The sequence below is a fragment of the Elaeis guineensis genome, chromosome 3, assembly GCF_000442705.2.
Source record: "Elaeis guineensis isolate ETL-2024a chromosome 3, EG11, whole genome shotgun sequence".
NCBI classification, from domain to species: Eukaryota; Viridiplantae; Streptophyta; class Magnoliopsida; order Arecales; family Arecaceae; genus Elaeis; species Elaeis guineensis.
The window spans coordinates 102,620,185-102,635,588 of NC_025995.2; the positions used below are offsets into that span (position 1 = coordinate 102,620,185).

The 15,404-nt window shown below is 38.4% G+C and overlaps 2 protein-coding genes across 4 annotated transcripts; one reads left to right on the plus strand and one right to left on the minus strand.

The window, feature by feature from the left end:
- The first annotated feature begins 5,295 nt into the window (after window positions 1–5,295).
- LOC105041345 (ethylene-responsive transcription factor ERF014) lies at window positions 5,296–7,224 on the plus strand. The gene has a single exon (XM_010918283.4). The coding sequence runs from the start codon at window positions 5,884–5,886 to the stop codon at window positions 6,520–6,522; it is 639 nt and encodes a 212-aa protein (XP_010916585.1). The 5' UTR covers window positions 5,296–5,883; the 3' UTR covers window positions 6,523–7,224.
- Window positions 7,225–9,169: 1,945 nt separating this feature from the next.
- LOC105041344 (uncharacterized) lies at window positions 9,170–13,856 on the minus strand. 3 transcript variants are annotated; one of them, XM_073254181.1, is made up of 2 exons: window positions 13,302–13,856; window positions 9,170–9,381 (listed from the first exon to the last, which is right to left on the minus strand). In XM_073254181.1, exon 1 carries the CDS (start codon window positions 13,777–13,779, stop codon window positions 13,336–13,338), a length of 444 nt encoding a protein of 147 aa, XP_073110282.1. In that variant the 5' UTR covers window positions 13,780–13,856; the 3' UTR covers window positions 9,170–9,381; window positions 13,302–13,335. The 3 variants fall into 3 exon arrangements, with proteins under 3 accessions (XP_073110282.1, XP_073110281.1, XP_073110279.1); XM_073254180.1 differs by having other exon boundaries at window positions 9,170–9,386; XM_073254178.1 differs by lacking the exon at window positions 9,170–9,381 and adding an exon at window positions 9,449–9,691.
- Window positions 13,857–15,404: the final 1,548 nt, after the last annotated feature.

Sequence of the window (15,404 nt, forward strand, 5' to 3'; positions counted from 1 at the left end):
TCAGCTCTGACAGTGACATGTGGCACGGCTATCTAGGGGCATTGTCCCGTCGGGGGCATTGTCAACCCTGGTGATTTGACGGCCATACGGCGACATGACACTTTCACGGTGACTCTGACAGTCTACAGTGAGTTGACAGTTCCTCACTTGTCTGCGCCATTAATGACGGCGCCATACCGTGCTCCACTATATAAATCGGGGAAGGCAACAGTGCAAGGGATCCGCTCCATCGCTCCCACTTCTCGACTTCGAAACCACAGGCTTGCTCTTCCTCCCCCTCCCTCTCTCTCTCGATCGAGCCCTCTGTCTTCATTTCACTGTTGCCTAGTCACCTCTCTGACTTGACCGTCGGAGGGTCCCCGCCGGAGCCGACTCCGATCAGTGCGGACTTCTCGTTTTTGCAGGTGCGCGTTCCCCGGCGATCGGGCGACCACGGAGGCGATTGGCCGCAACAACTCCAAAGGGCATTTTAGTCCTTTTCTATCTTTGAAATTCTTAGCCATCGGATCTAGCATGAATAGTTTTGATTATTTACCAATAATCGATTGTAGCCATTATGTACATGACTTGTGTGGTATTTTTTTTGAACAGTGAGGCTATTTTGGAATTGAAAATGATAATTGGTATAGTAAATTCTTTAAACCCCAAAAATATTTTGGAAGTCACTTCTCTCCTCTTAGCCCTAATGTCCTATAGTGGATGGCACTGTTAATGGTGGTAGCTACATCTCCCCCCTTAGTTATGATGCCTTAACGATGAGTGAAGACAACAGTGGTGCCAAAGAGAGAGCGGAGGAGGGAGGTAATGTCGTAGAAGATGATGGAGAGATAGAGAGGTAGGCGAGGAGAAGGATCTTAGCTATTTAGTGTCATGTCATCCTAACTACTGTTAGGATCAGTAAAATCATTGGATCCTACCATCAGTCCATCGAGCTCTATTACTGTTCTTCTCCTATGCCACTATGACCACCATCCTATCATGGTCACCATGGTGGTTGTGCTAGCCGCACTCACCTTTCTCACTGATGCTATTATTGTGTTAATCCTATATTGTCGCCTCGCCTACGATGGTGCTCATTTCTCCTCCCCCATTGATCTTATGCCTCCTCCGCTAATTCATCCATCACCACCACTTTTTTTTCCCATCCCACAAGCTTGGTCAAGATGGATTTATCTCCATCTTTCATAGCGCCCTTCTCTCTGGTCAAGAGATAAAGCTTACAGATTTTGGCTTCCTCCAATAAGAATGCGAGTTCTATATTGAGCTCGCTCTCACCACCTCCATCTACATTGCTTTCTCTCTCTCTACAACTACAAGTCCGATGTCATCCTCAGCTTACCTCCCAACCCTCAGCAACTACTCTCTCTCATCTCCTCCTTTACCATCTCTACCCTTTCCTCCCCTCTATATTGGATGTCATGGTTGCCTCCACCAACCATTTATGCCTCCGAGAAAGAAAAGATTTCAAAAAAAATATATTTTTTTTAAATAACAAAAAAAAGGGAGGCTAAGGAGAAAATGGATTACCCAATTTTCTTTGGCTTGATTCATCATCTATGTCAAAACAGGCAATAAATAAAATATTTTTTCTCAAAAACTAATAAAAAAAGATCAGACAAGTAATCCAACTTTGCTCATAATCGGTTAAGAAGAAAATATTCGAGGCCCCTTAGAGGATAGCGTAGTTGGAATGGGCCGCATGTTCCAATCGCGTGACCAAGATTCGAGGATCGCATGCGGTCAATTAAATGCAAGCACAAAATGACTCCACGGGGGATCGATGCTTGCGGCCTTGGCGTGAGATGTAGAAACGATTTCTGATCCTTCTGACTCCTGAAGGATACTGAGGGTAATGTACTCACTTGACTCGGGATTTCCTTTGGGCGTGGTGAAGAGGAGATTATGCTTATTATTCTCTAAATCAAACATTCATTCAGCGGGATAGGGGCCCTCATAATCATGTCCAGAGTTGCTACACCGAACGCCCCCCTACCCCATTCTTTCGTACTCCAAAAAAAAAATTAAATACTCTAATTTATTGGATGATCTAGATATCTTTTAATTTTTTATAAAATATTATAATCAATGAGTACCATTGCAAAATGCCCTCATATTCTGCATAACATTTGTTATATACTTGGGTTCCATGGGCTGAATTTTCTAGCAGAAGCCCCAAATCATGTGAATCAAAGGCATTCGCAAACTTTAAAAGACAGGTATGTGGCAAGAACTACAGCTGAGCCTCTGTTTCTTTTCACGGGGCGCAATAGACAACTGCCTCGATTGACTCAATCACCTATGCACTAGTATATATGCAGTTTGAGAGGAGCCATCTCTTGACTTCAAAAAAAAAAAAAAAAAGACGAAAGAAAAAATAAATAAAAACAGCTAGCTGATTTCCTAAGTCTGCCCACAAATTTAGAATGATCAACCGTTGGATCACCCCCACATCGAGGAAAGGAAAACTTAATCTCTCAATTTCATGATTCAATCAACCCCTCAGGTGTTGCATAGGGCCATATTCAGTCGTTTAATAAAGAGGCTGTAGAGAGAGCAGCACACATTTGAAGGCACTGTTCCCAACGAAGACTTCTGGAGAGGAGGGAAATGAGAATCATAAAGAAATCATCGAGGAATAAACAAGTCAACCCTTAACAACCTGAGATCTACCTATAACTTGTATATGAATTTTTCTCCTCCTAAGAGAAGCGGATATCTACTCTTCTTAAATCTAAAATCCATAGTGAGATATCCAAAGTAAAAATTCATATCATTAATCATGACCTGTATGACTAAAAATAATTCATATGTTATCAATTTCAATCTATGCATCGAATGAATGTAAAAATAAATAATTAAAATGATATGAGATTGTATTTTACTATAATTTATATATATTAAAATCTATTAATTTTTAATTTATTTATATTTTCCGCATGTATCAATAATAATCAATTATATAGATTCTGAATTTAAATATTTTATCATACATTTTAGCATCCAATATAATGAAAACTGACCATTTTCATATCTATATGGCGCATAAGTTACAGACTGCACAATATATGATATTTCACACACATATATATACATACATACATATTTATATATAAATATATATATGCATGTGTATGTATATTATGAATATTTGATTTAAATGCTCTATTATTGATTTCGAACTCAAAGGTATAGGTGTCCTCTGTTCTTGAGACGGGCATAATCCATATAATGTGTCTATACCAGTGCAGGTGGTAGAGTGTAAGTGTGTGTGTGTTGTATATATAAAGCCTTGGCTTTTGGACTTCAATGAGATTACTCAAGCAAGCATAGGTAATATGAGACTTAAGGTTGGTTTGAAATTAAATGATGAGCTGGTTTGTATTAGACCCAATGGTAAAACCGGCCAAACTTGAGCTAGTTTGGCTCGCTAGGCCCAGCATCTTTTGCACCACGCAGGGCTTGTGGGACCAGGAGAATCACGTCAGCGTGAAGCCAAAATTGAAACACTTAACCTTAGGCTCCGTCACAGGACATGACATCAGCTGTAAAGTTGTGAAAAATAGTAAAAGGTCCAATAACAGCATGTGATGCGCTACAGCGTGAGATAACAGTGGGGGTCCGGAGCCCGGGCTTGAGAGCTTTGCCCAAGCAACACGCGTACGCGTAAACGGGCTCAAAAAAAAAATGGCAATTGGGACTCCACAAACGGACTCACGTACTACCTGACACGTAGCAAGATGAACTTGTTAGGTTTAAGTTTAATGAGTTAGATGAACTTGTTGAACTCATTTTGGCAATTATAATCAAGCTCACCTAAACTAAATCTAGTTTTTCTATGGCATATTCTGTCTAGCGAGAATACAAGCAGTGGTTAGGATTTCATACTTAGCTAATCAGCCTAGGCACTGACATGAAATAAGTTCATGACAACCTATGTAAGCAACCAAGGACAGACCCAAATCTAGGTAAGCCACTACACTCACCCAATCCGTTTAAAATGGCTAAACTACTTTTTGTTTAACATGATATAACATTATTAGATAATGTCTTGATAATTTATAAGTAAATTATTATTGTACTTCGATCAAAATCATATGCTTCATGCCAAATTTTATCATAATATAATTTATCTATCATGATCTAATCTAGCTTTATGTAACTTAGGTCACGGATGATAATCTTTGGCAACTTTACCAATTGAACCAATTAATACCTACATCCATATGACTAATAATCTAGAGGCATAGCTACATACAATCAAACAACTCAAAATTGGAAAAAAATCTCATGCAAGCCACCTAACTATCCTTGTCCTGGTCCTATGTTTGAGTTCCTTTTCTAGCGTCCTTCAACTAAGATCTTTCAATGGAGGGCTGCGTCATAACGCGGCGAAGCTTTGGGAGCCAGGAAAGATCCAGCTAAGCGAGGTTGTTGGGTTGCGCGGGGACGCTGCATGCATCGCATCTTTCAACGTCCCGGCTGAGCCCCTAAGTACTGGACCCACCCTCAAATCCACGAAGCTGCCTCACGGAATCCTATGTCCTTCCTCTCTCTCTCTCTCTCTCTCTGTCTCTCTAGATCTCTCCCTCGAAAAGAAAACCATTGGCTCGTGGCCTCCTCTACTATTTATGCCAATTGTTCCCCTTTTTCTATATGATGATTCATTGAAGGGCTGTGATCACGTTGATCAGGTGGGCTCCACAAAGCTCATGGTATCCAGGGCCCAGGTGAGCTGTCCTAAGGAAAGAATGGTGACACAAAAGTTGCGTGTTCCCATTCATTGCTTTCGTCTCGGGGTGGACGTAGTTCTATGAGATGGAAAGGAGGGGCTACTACTTCCAATGCCCGGCTTTGTATCTAATAATCTCATCATTGTTATAATACAAATGAAGGACATTATACTTTGGGACGTTAGATAGTCCTTACCGAGAAGTAGACTCGCATATATAATCAAAACTTGGTACCAAAGTAAAAACCATCCATACATCTAATGTTGCTGATGATAAGAATTAATATAAAAATATAGCTCAGGCTGTATTAATGCATTGCAGCAAAATAGTACATACTGCATATAGAATACATTCAATGCCAGAGAAGGGGAAGGTGGTAGAATATATATAACTAAGAAAACAATAATCTAGCCACCAGAAATCCGCTTCCTTGGGCTGGATAGCTAGTTTCCAAGCACTTTCTTACCTTGGTATGCGGAGAAAACCTTGGGTAAATATGTGTTCTTATATAGATATTTGATCAACAAAACTCTTCTCTATTTTAATAATTAATTAGATTCAATAATGGAGTAATATAAGACAACAAATGGCGTAAGACTGATCAGTGGGGTGTCATCTTCTTGTGCACTATGGTCATCTGTCTCTAGAACAAGCCTAGGGAGCCAGGTATAATTGGTGTTCAACATCATGCTGCCACCTATCAAGTTTGATTGCAATGGACATTTGTCACATATCTGAACCACGGCATACGCAAATGTCGCTAACAACATGATGCCACTACCCGAGCACACGTAACCAGCAGCTTTCTCAGAAGTGGACATAATAATACCGAGCCGGAAATAAGAGAGGGTCCATAATTGAAGAGTCTTGATCCAGTAGATACTAGGTAAAAAAAAATTATTTATCTTAACCGTGTGCTACCAATGTTGTCAAATGACCAGCAGCCTCATTCATACATGGCCATTGCTTTTGCCCGCTCTCCTTTTTTGTGGTAGGTTGCTTAGATCAAAGAGGGTATCCACCATATCTCCTCTCTATAAATACCCCACCCATCTCATTCCCTTCTCCCACTAGGAACACCCTATAGAGCTAGTGAGGAAGATTAGGTACAACAAAGCAATCCAGCAGTACACACTATCACCATCAACCATCCATGGTTAAGAGTAGCAGCAACAGGGTCCTTGATGCTTCCAACTCTTCCATCCCACGCCCTAACACCACCACCACCACCACCACCACCACCAAGCTCCAAGCAAAGGATGAAAGTACGAGGAAGAGGCAATACAAGGGAGTGAGGATGAGGAGCTGGGGTTCCTGGGTCTCAGAGATAAGAGCACCCCATCAGAAGACCAGGATCTGGCTGGGCTCCTACTCCACCCCTGAAGCCGCTGCGAGGGCCTACGACGCCGCCCTCCTTTGCCTCAAGGGCTCGTCGGCCACCCTCAACTTCCCCACCTCCCTCCCCTACCACCCTCCCAATACCGTCATGTCCCCCAAGTCCATTCAGAGAGCCGCCGCTGCCGCCGCGCACGCCGTCACCCCCACCACCTCCACGCTCAGCCCTGCGACCACCCCATCGCCTTCATCACCATCCGATGCCACCGAAGACTCTCCATCCACCACCACGACGAGCTCGAACAGCTGCATGGCGAACACCATCGAAGACGAATCGTGGATCGACTTCGGAGCATTCCAGTCGCCGAAACTTATGGATCAAACGATCAGCCCGTTGATTTCTTCTTGGGAGGAGTTGGATGAGGAGGGAGACTTCAAACTTTGGAGCTTCTGCTAGATCGAGAATGAGATACTGCATAGGTTCTAATCCATTCATGATCAACTAGATGTTCCTTCTCACCTCTTCTAGATTTAGATGAAATAAAGACGAGGTGATTCTGACGGTAAGTGACCGCATTGGTCTTCATCTATTTGATTTAATTTTATTTCCGATAGGTGAAGATCCCATGGAGCTGCATGGTTTTAGGATTCAGGTTGTTCCTTGGAGTTTCTACAATTGCACACAAACACGGGTTTCTATATTTGCAAACTTTTTTGTTGGAGAGGGGTGAATAATAAAGGGATTATGGGAATATTACTTCATTATCGCCTACGAATGGATGGATTCCAATCGTTGCTTGGGAAAGAAGCATGTGGTCAGGAATTCCTTTATCTAAAAGGAAACTTGGGAGGGAAGCCATGAACACAGATGATAAATCCAGATCTCTTGGGCAATAGCCGTTGGATTGACATGATGGAGGGAGGCCTGGATGAGAAGAGGGATCCATGTATTCCCTTCAACGAGCACAGTTGACACTGATGTTGGCACTGTTCTTTAGTCTGCCTGCTTTGGAATATATTCCCATGATTCAAAACATCCAAATGTGTCCTTGTTTCATCGGAACTTTATATCTGTAATATTGCTTTATGTCAATGCATCATTATGGACACTGCAGAAGAGACAAAATCGGCCAAAACAAATAATTTTTCTATCTTCAAAGTGGTCACCTTTTAGTATTTTTATTTATTTCATTTCTGCCTTCTGAGGTATTGCTACGTTTTTTTTCCTTGCTTTATCTGAGCGATGGCTGCCAAAGCAAATCACTTTAGTTTTCCCATTTGTTTGCGCGTAAAAAAGAGAGAGACTTGCATAGGGCAGGAAAATCCATCATGATATGTACACACACATAGATACATACATCTATTTACATTATATATATGTATGTATGCATGTATCAATGTATGCATGTGTTGTACCAAATAAAACTTGCGGCATGTTCGCATTATATCATTCTCTTAATCCCATCAAATATATCACTCAAAAATGAATTGGCTAAAAAAAGAAAGGGAAAAGTAGCCCTCCCATCCTCTTATTTGGCCATCCTACCATGATGGTACCGGAAAATATAAATTTGAAACGCGTAGACAGGAATGAACCGCTTGTCGGCGAGCTTTCCCGCAGGAAAATTGTGTGCTCTTGTATCATAAAAAGAACTGGAATCCGATCACCTTATCCCAACCTAATATTTCAATTGCACACAGGCCAAGCGCAAGCAACGTTATAGGTCAACTTAGTAAACGTTTTGGTGGTCAAGATGCAATTTTTACAATATTGTACCAACTATAGCTTAGCAATTTTATCATAGAATACACTACCGTGCCTCTGTGTGTGTGTGTGTGTGTGTGTATGTGGGTGTTTGCTGTGTGCGTTGGTGGAGTAGTTTGGCAGGGATTAAAATTGACGCAGTACTTACATAGGAACAAAAAAATTGTATGCTAGTAATTCCTCCCTAGGATAAATTCAAGGTCAAGTTACAGATGACCAAGTGAAGATGTTGCGTGACTATGATGATATCGTATTTTGGAGTTTGTGCCTGGAGACTTGCGTCAACCAGATTTTCGGAAGTTTGGGAGATTTAGAGACTAATCAAGTAATTTAGCACCATTTTGATTTACATACCTCTCATATCAAAAAATAATTTAGAGAAAAAATTAAAGTGAATACTGATACGCCCTATGATGACGAGGGTGCTGATTGTTTGAGTTGATAAAGTCGATTGTGATGATACCAGAGATCTAGTTTCTGACCCTCCATATTTCCACCAAACTTCCATCAATGATTGACTAGCAATGGCATAGCTTTTATCTATTCTCCCAAAAAAAAAAAAAAAAAAAAGGTAGTTTTACCTTTCACCTGTTACATAATGCAATCAGGATGCTTTATTATTGTTAACCATTATATACATCTGTGCATAGGCTTGCAAACTTAACATTTGACATTATATGATTCTTAACAGCAAAAATAAGCTCTAGTTGCGATGCCACTCTGATTTAGAATGGTTATGATCTCAAGCGGACTTGTCGTCCTCGAAGAGAATATTGGTCAGTCATCCCTGCATGGATGTTAAGCATCTTAACATAACTTTGACATCGATCATGATCCTCAATAATCAATCGCCCTTATACAACCTTGCAGCTGCATTATTCAACAACATCACCAACCAATTACCAATTACTGCTCAGATTAAACTTAAACTTCCGACACCTCCACCGTCCATCACCAGTTGGGACCATTACCGGGCTCATTTAGTAATATCCGCTAACCTCTTTTATCATCAAAAAAACAGAAAAAAAATCTGCTGACCTCTTTTATCAACAGTACAAAAGTTGGGATGGCTATGAGCTGTATGCCCCCAGATGATAAAGAGTAGACCCATTGCATGGAGGTATGGTCTTTCCAAAGATGGGAGACCAGACCAGATCCTGGTTGGAATGGTGCCTTTAATATCCGCTCGTGGGATGTCTCATGTTCCATTGTTCCTTACTCTTTGATGTCTGGATCTGTATGAAAATTTTCAGATTTCATTCCTGATAGGCACCTCCAAGATCTGTGCGAGGAATCTCATTGCATGCTGGCTTTTATGATGTCTTCTAGGATAATATAATTGAAGTAAAACTTAAAGGAGTTTATTCAAGACATGATCTATAATAGGATACATAAACACTGTATTGGGATAAGTGGGAATGAGCATTTGATGCCCGTGAGGGAATCTCTCCACACATGGTCCTTGCCTCAGGAAATACCAACATCGTTCAGAGACTCCGCCATCCCCCATCCTCTTCTTGTAGCATGTTTTAATATCTCACTATTATGCTACTGTTCTTCAGCACATGCAAAAAGGCAAGTAAATTACAAGCCTATACCATTGGAGAAGTCATGAAAATAGGGGGGAACAAAACACTAAAACAGTTTGGCTTAAAAGATTGCTTAAAAAACTTGACTAAGCCGAGCCTAAACAAAGAGAGATTTCTTGTAATAATTGATATCGGCTTTGGCAATTTCTATCACACACACACACTCACACACACACAAAAAAAAAAAAGGATTTCCCATGGACTATGCATGTATTACAATATTTGCTACCACTTCATTCCAGAGCTTATGAAGCACAAGGAGATCGAGATACCTGTCAACACAAGAACTAGTTTACAGATGCAATCACAAAACCTTAAAAATCAAAGAGTCTTTCCTCTTTATCAAGCTACATCAGTTGCTTAAGATATATTTCAAAAGAAATCTGGATTACAGGAGGATGTTGGAAGTTAACCCAATTCTCATGACAAGTAACCAGTCAACTGGGAATGAGCTCTAATTTTTTAAAACTATTACTACTACCATATGTGATTACCTAAAGGTGTCAAGATTATCTTCCTTTGTGAATCAGGGCAGTATAGTGTTTATATATTTGATGATTTATGATGAAAAAGAATCAAAAATGTGTTTTCTTGGTCACCCCTCACCCCTCGTTATCTCCATCTATCTTGTCTTTATCCTCTTATCCACCACAAACTTTTGAGGTACATGGAACAAGTTTGTTGGAACACAATGAATGACCCAGAAATGTCATTTCAGACATTCATACCAGTAACCTCTCTCATGTTCTAGTTTTATTTCATAATCATCATGACTTTCATCATCTTTGTGCTATTGGATGCTTGTTAGCCTTGGGTGATTTGCTCCAAAGACCACATATTGTATTTTCCTTGAGGAGAAGCCCATTAAAGAAGGAACCATCAAATGAAGTGTTTTCATCCATTGTCATGTTTTTTTGAATCACATTTTCCCTTCTCAAAGTTAGATCCTAATCACTCATCTGTTACATTCATATATTACACCTAATTTTATTTCTTAGCTACATAACTTTTCTATTACCCCATTACAGCTAGCACTTAGTTCACCAAATGTCCAACCATCATATGCTCTTCCTAATTGGGAAATTAACCAACTTTGGCCCTTTCTTGTTGATACATTTGTTTCGACTGTTCTAGTTGAGCTTGCGTCCCTCACACCAAATCTCATGGACCCCCTACAGTCACCTACCATCCCACTGTAACAAGAATCAAAGATGGAACTTGCAAGCCCATGGTTCTTTATGCTACTCAACTCTGACACTAGTGAGTTTGTTAAATACTAGTACATAAAGCTTCTTTCTGAACCAGCATCATGCTAGTTTCTTCTAAAGTCCCAATGGCATCTAGATATGGTAGAAGAATTCAATGTTCTTTTTCTTGGTAGTTATATAATGCTCTTGTTGAAAACCATATGCGATCACTGGTTCCTCCACAAAGCATCCCATTGGCATCTAGGTATGGCAGGAGAATCTAATGTTCTTCTTATTTCTTTTTTATTTTGGGTTGTTATTTGATGCTTTTCTTAAAAACAATACATGAACTTTCCTCCACTATTACATGGCAACATTGTTAGGTGCAAATGGGCATATAAGGTTGAGCAAAATTCAGATGGCAGCACTCTGTGTTTCAAAACTCATTTGGTTGCCAAATTATACTATCAACATGCTGGCAATCACTTTGTTGAAGACCTTTAGCCTGGTAGTCAATCTATGAACCATTTACATGTTTCCCAACTTCCAATATTCAAACAAGCCAGCCATGCAATTAGATTCCAAAAACATATGATCATGCAACAAAAAATGAGGAGATTTATATATTATAGCCCTGGATCAAGGCTATAAATACCAGTACCAAACTCCGTACCATTTTTTTGTGAAAACAATACAATATCTATTTGGTGCCAGCTGCCAACACCAAAGGTAACCCCAAAAACAAAACGTAAAAAAAAAAAAAAAAAAAGCTAATTCACCAATACTGTATGGTTGGCAAGCATTAGCATGGTTAGTCTGGTACAATCTATATGTGTCCGTATGCATCATCTCAATACCCTAATGCCTGTATTAGTGTTGTTTACGCATTGAAACAGCATGGTACTGATGATATTATCTTGTTCTGGTGATTTTTGAATCCATGCCCCATATCTTGTTTATCCTTTATATCCTTCATGTGTATGCTGCTAGCATAAACTGATATATAGCCTCAAACAGCCTTAATGAGCCTCATTCTAAGAGTTTTAATAGACATCCTCAATATTTGGGATTTCAAGTTGAGTAGAACAGGTTCATTATGTTCATCAAAAAGACAAGATATGGCATTCTTATGTTACTTAACTATGTGGATGGCATCACCATCATCAGGAGTATGGTTTGCTCTACTGCCTCATATCGGATGGTACAGGATGTACTATACTATACCGGTACCATACCTATATATATATATATATATATATATATATATCGTACTACTCCATACTAACACTATCATACTGTATCGATACTATGATAGGATTCTACCAATACTGAGACACGAACCTTGATTGGGAGTGACACAAGCCAAAAATAAGCTTGTAAAAAAACATGATATGAAGAATTTAGGAAGCTCAAGCTATTGCCTAAGGATGCATGCAACATGACATTGTGAGGCCTTATCATGAATCAAGCTAAATATTCCCTTTATCATGTAACATGGGCAGCTATAAGCTGGATTTCCTCTCAGGTTATTTTGGGATTTAAGTTATCTCTATTTGATGGGAACTTTCTTAATGTACACAGCTAGGTTCAAAAGTATCGTGGACGCACTTCAATAATTAGCTCTTACTACACTTGACTGATGCTGTTGATTAGATGTGTTTTACATACATGCATTATGAACATCTAATCTCAATGCCATCAAGAGAATTTTGTGTAATTTGAAAGGCACTATTGATTAGGGATTATTCATTGCAAGACCTCTATTCATTTTTAAGCTTATAATGATACCAATTATGTCACCTGCCTTGATGAACAATGATCCAAATTGGACTATGTATAGAGGACCTAATCTCATATGTGGTATAGTCTCTTTCACCAAGGTCAACGGACGATATATCATATAACAATGAAATCTCTCAAACTAAACCTCATCACCTTTTTAATAAGTATTAACTAAAAAAGCTTGTAAGCAAACAGGATCTCTGCCTTGTAAACCAATCCTTTCTTTGATGTTGTAGACTTTTTGTACTCGGACGCAGATGATACAAAATAGTTCTTAATTCCAGTCTTTCTAACACAAGGATAAGCTATTTGGGTTTCCAAACAGATCTTTTGAGTTAAACAATATACAATAACATGTTCATGCCTATTCTATTGCTCATCAGATCAAAATCAGAAAAATGCAACTAAAACGAATTGTTTTTCCACCAAAAAAGTCAATACTTTCCTCACAACTCATCATCTTCTCCAGCTTTTCTTTCAAACAATTTCTAGTTTTTAACAGAAAGTCAGTTAATACAGGGGAAACAAGCAAGCCTATAAAATTATTTGTACTGCAACCTAATTCAGTACAAGAATAGTTAACACCCCAAATTTGCGTATACAGAAGTAGTAAGAAAGCAAGAAACAAGGAAAAAAATGATGATATGGAAGAAAAATCCCCAGCATAAAACTAAAACAACAGTAGCTTGCAGTTTACATACTAAAAGAACACTTGTTTACTCAAAAATTTATCGCCTTTCATTTGAACCTTTGATATTTCCATATCACAGTGGATGCTAGGCAAATAATAAAATTCTTTTAAGATTAGAACACCAAATTCATACAATTCAGCGAATTACCCCGGAAAATTACCTAGATAATCAAGAAAGAAGACAAAAACAACAAAACCCTCAAGACCAAATTGAAAACTTACAAGAATGTATTCCTTCTTTCACTTCCAGAAACGATCAGAAGCAGCAAGAACAGTCGAAAGGGCAGAGAGGGGTACCCCCGGCATCACGATTCCCGATGCCCAGCTCTTCTTCGGTGTAGATGGCGAGACCCTCGGCCGTCCTCCTTCGCTTCGCCTTAGCCCCGGGACCCTCCTCCACCACGGTTACCCCCCTCTTCTTATTCCTTTTATTATTACTATTGCCCTCCTCCCTTGCTCCCTTCTTCTCCTTCGCCTTCTTCTTTAATTCGGAAGTCCCTGAAGGCTTCCCTTCCTTCGATTCATTGGGTTCTTTTGGCTTCTTGGCCTTCTTTCCTTGGAAGATCTCGTCGATCTCGTTGCCGGGCTTTTTCTTCTTCTCTTTCTCCTCGGCCATAGTCATGAGGATGGACTCCTCCGATTTATTCTGCTCGGAAACAACAGGCTTCTTATATTTCTTCTTTGTTTGCGTCGAAGCCATGGACTCCGAGTCGAAGGGAAGCAGCCGCCGCGCTTCGACGGAAAGAGAGTAGGGGGATTTCCACCAGATATGGTAACGAGTAGGTACCCGCAAAATTTATCCTACCCGAACCCGACCTAATTACGAAATTAACCGAAAATCCCAAATTCGTCTATCTAAAATTGATACACCTACTGAATAACCGAACCCATCCGGCTAATCCTTTTTCATATACATATTATTATATTTTATAAATTAAAAATATTATATTTTCGATCAAACCCTCCAAATCTTATAAAATATCATGCTTCTATTAAGCTCTGAAAAAAAAAAAAAAAAATCAACTCACTCCATCACTCGCACAACATCCCATATGCTTGAGAAAAAAAACCCTAATCCGAACCTAAAAACCCCTTCGTTTCCCTCAGCTGCTCTACTTCCATACAAATTAAAAAATAAAAAATAAATAAAAAATAATAATCAATCTATATGCACCTTTTAATTATTTTTTTTCTATTTTTATTAATTTTTTATTTTTTTTAATTTTTTAACTTTTTTTTTTACCTTCGGAGCCTCAATCCAACGATGCTCGAATAAGAAAGCTAAGACAATGCCTAGGATTTTGTGCTAATACTTAGGGATAACAATTTAAAAGATATAAATATATGGTCGATCAACTTTTGGATATTCTAAACCATATCTTATTGGTTAACATGGTGGGTATGCAATCCAGCGGTTGAAAGTTCAAAACCTCTAATTATTAATTTAATTTAATATTTTTTAAAAATTAAAACCAGCAATTATTTTTGAATTATACATAAATTCTAAGATTTATTTATAAATTATTTATAATTTATCAAAAATCTTGTCTCACAAATTAATGGTACCATATTTGTCTCTTGTATAATTGCTTGAAGTAAACAAACTATACTTAAAAGTATTCTAAAAACATATATTTTATTATTTTATTATTATCTAATTCTCTACTATCCACGCTCTTTTCAAACTTTACATGAACTTTCTTGATTTTTCAACTGAATTGAAACACTAAACTTGTAACCATGGTCACAAGTTATAACAAATTAGATATATCATGTTATCTTTTTAAATTAAATATATTATATTATTTTTTAAATACCAAAATATAATACTTGATCTTTTTGCACTTTGTATATTATACATTTATAGGATGCAATAATTCCATAACCAAGGGGCAAGGAAAAAACTTCACCATCATTACAAATATTATAATTTAAGTTGTAACATATTTGTGCATATAAAATCATTCATTTATAGTTCTTGTGGTACAATATAATTTATTGATGTTAGCGTGATTCGATATATAGGTTATGGTTTTCAAATATCTTTTCCCTTTTTCTTGTTTACGGGCATTCCAAGACTTGTATACCACATCTGATATTTTAAATTTTTATTTTGCAGCCTCAATTGTTGAATTTTAGTGATGGTAAAGTACTTTCTTCATATCATGTGTTAATGATAACAGCATGCACAAATTATGATGCATATTTGTTATATAAAAAAGATAAATATAATTTTGGCCCCCATAGAATCAATAAATTATATCTCCATCGCATTCCATATGGTCCAAGGTTGATAGATTAATAGCAACAATCATGTAGAAGATT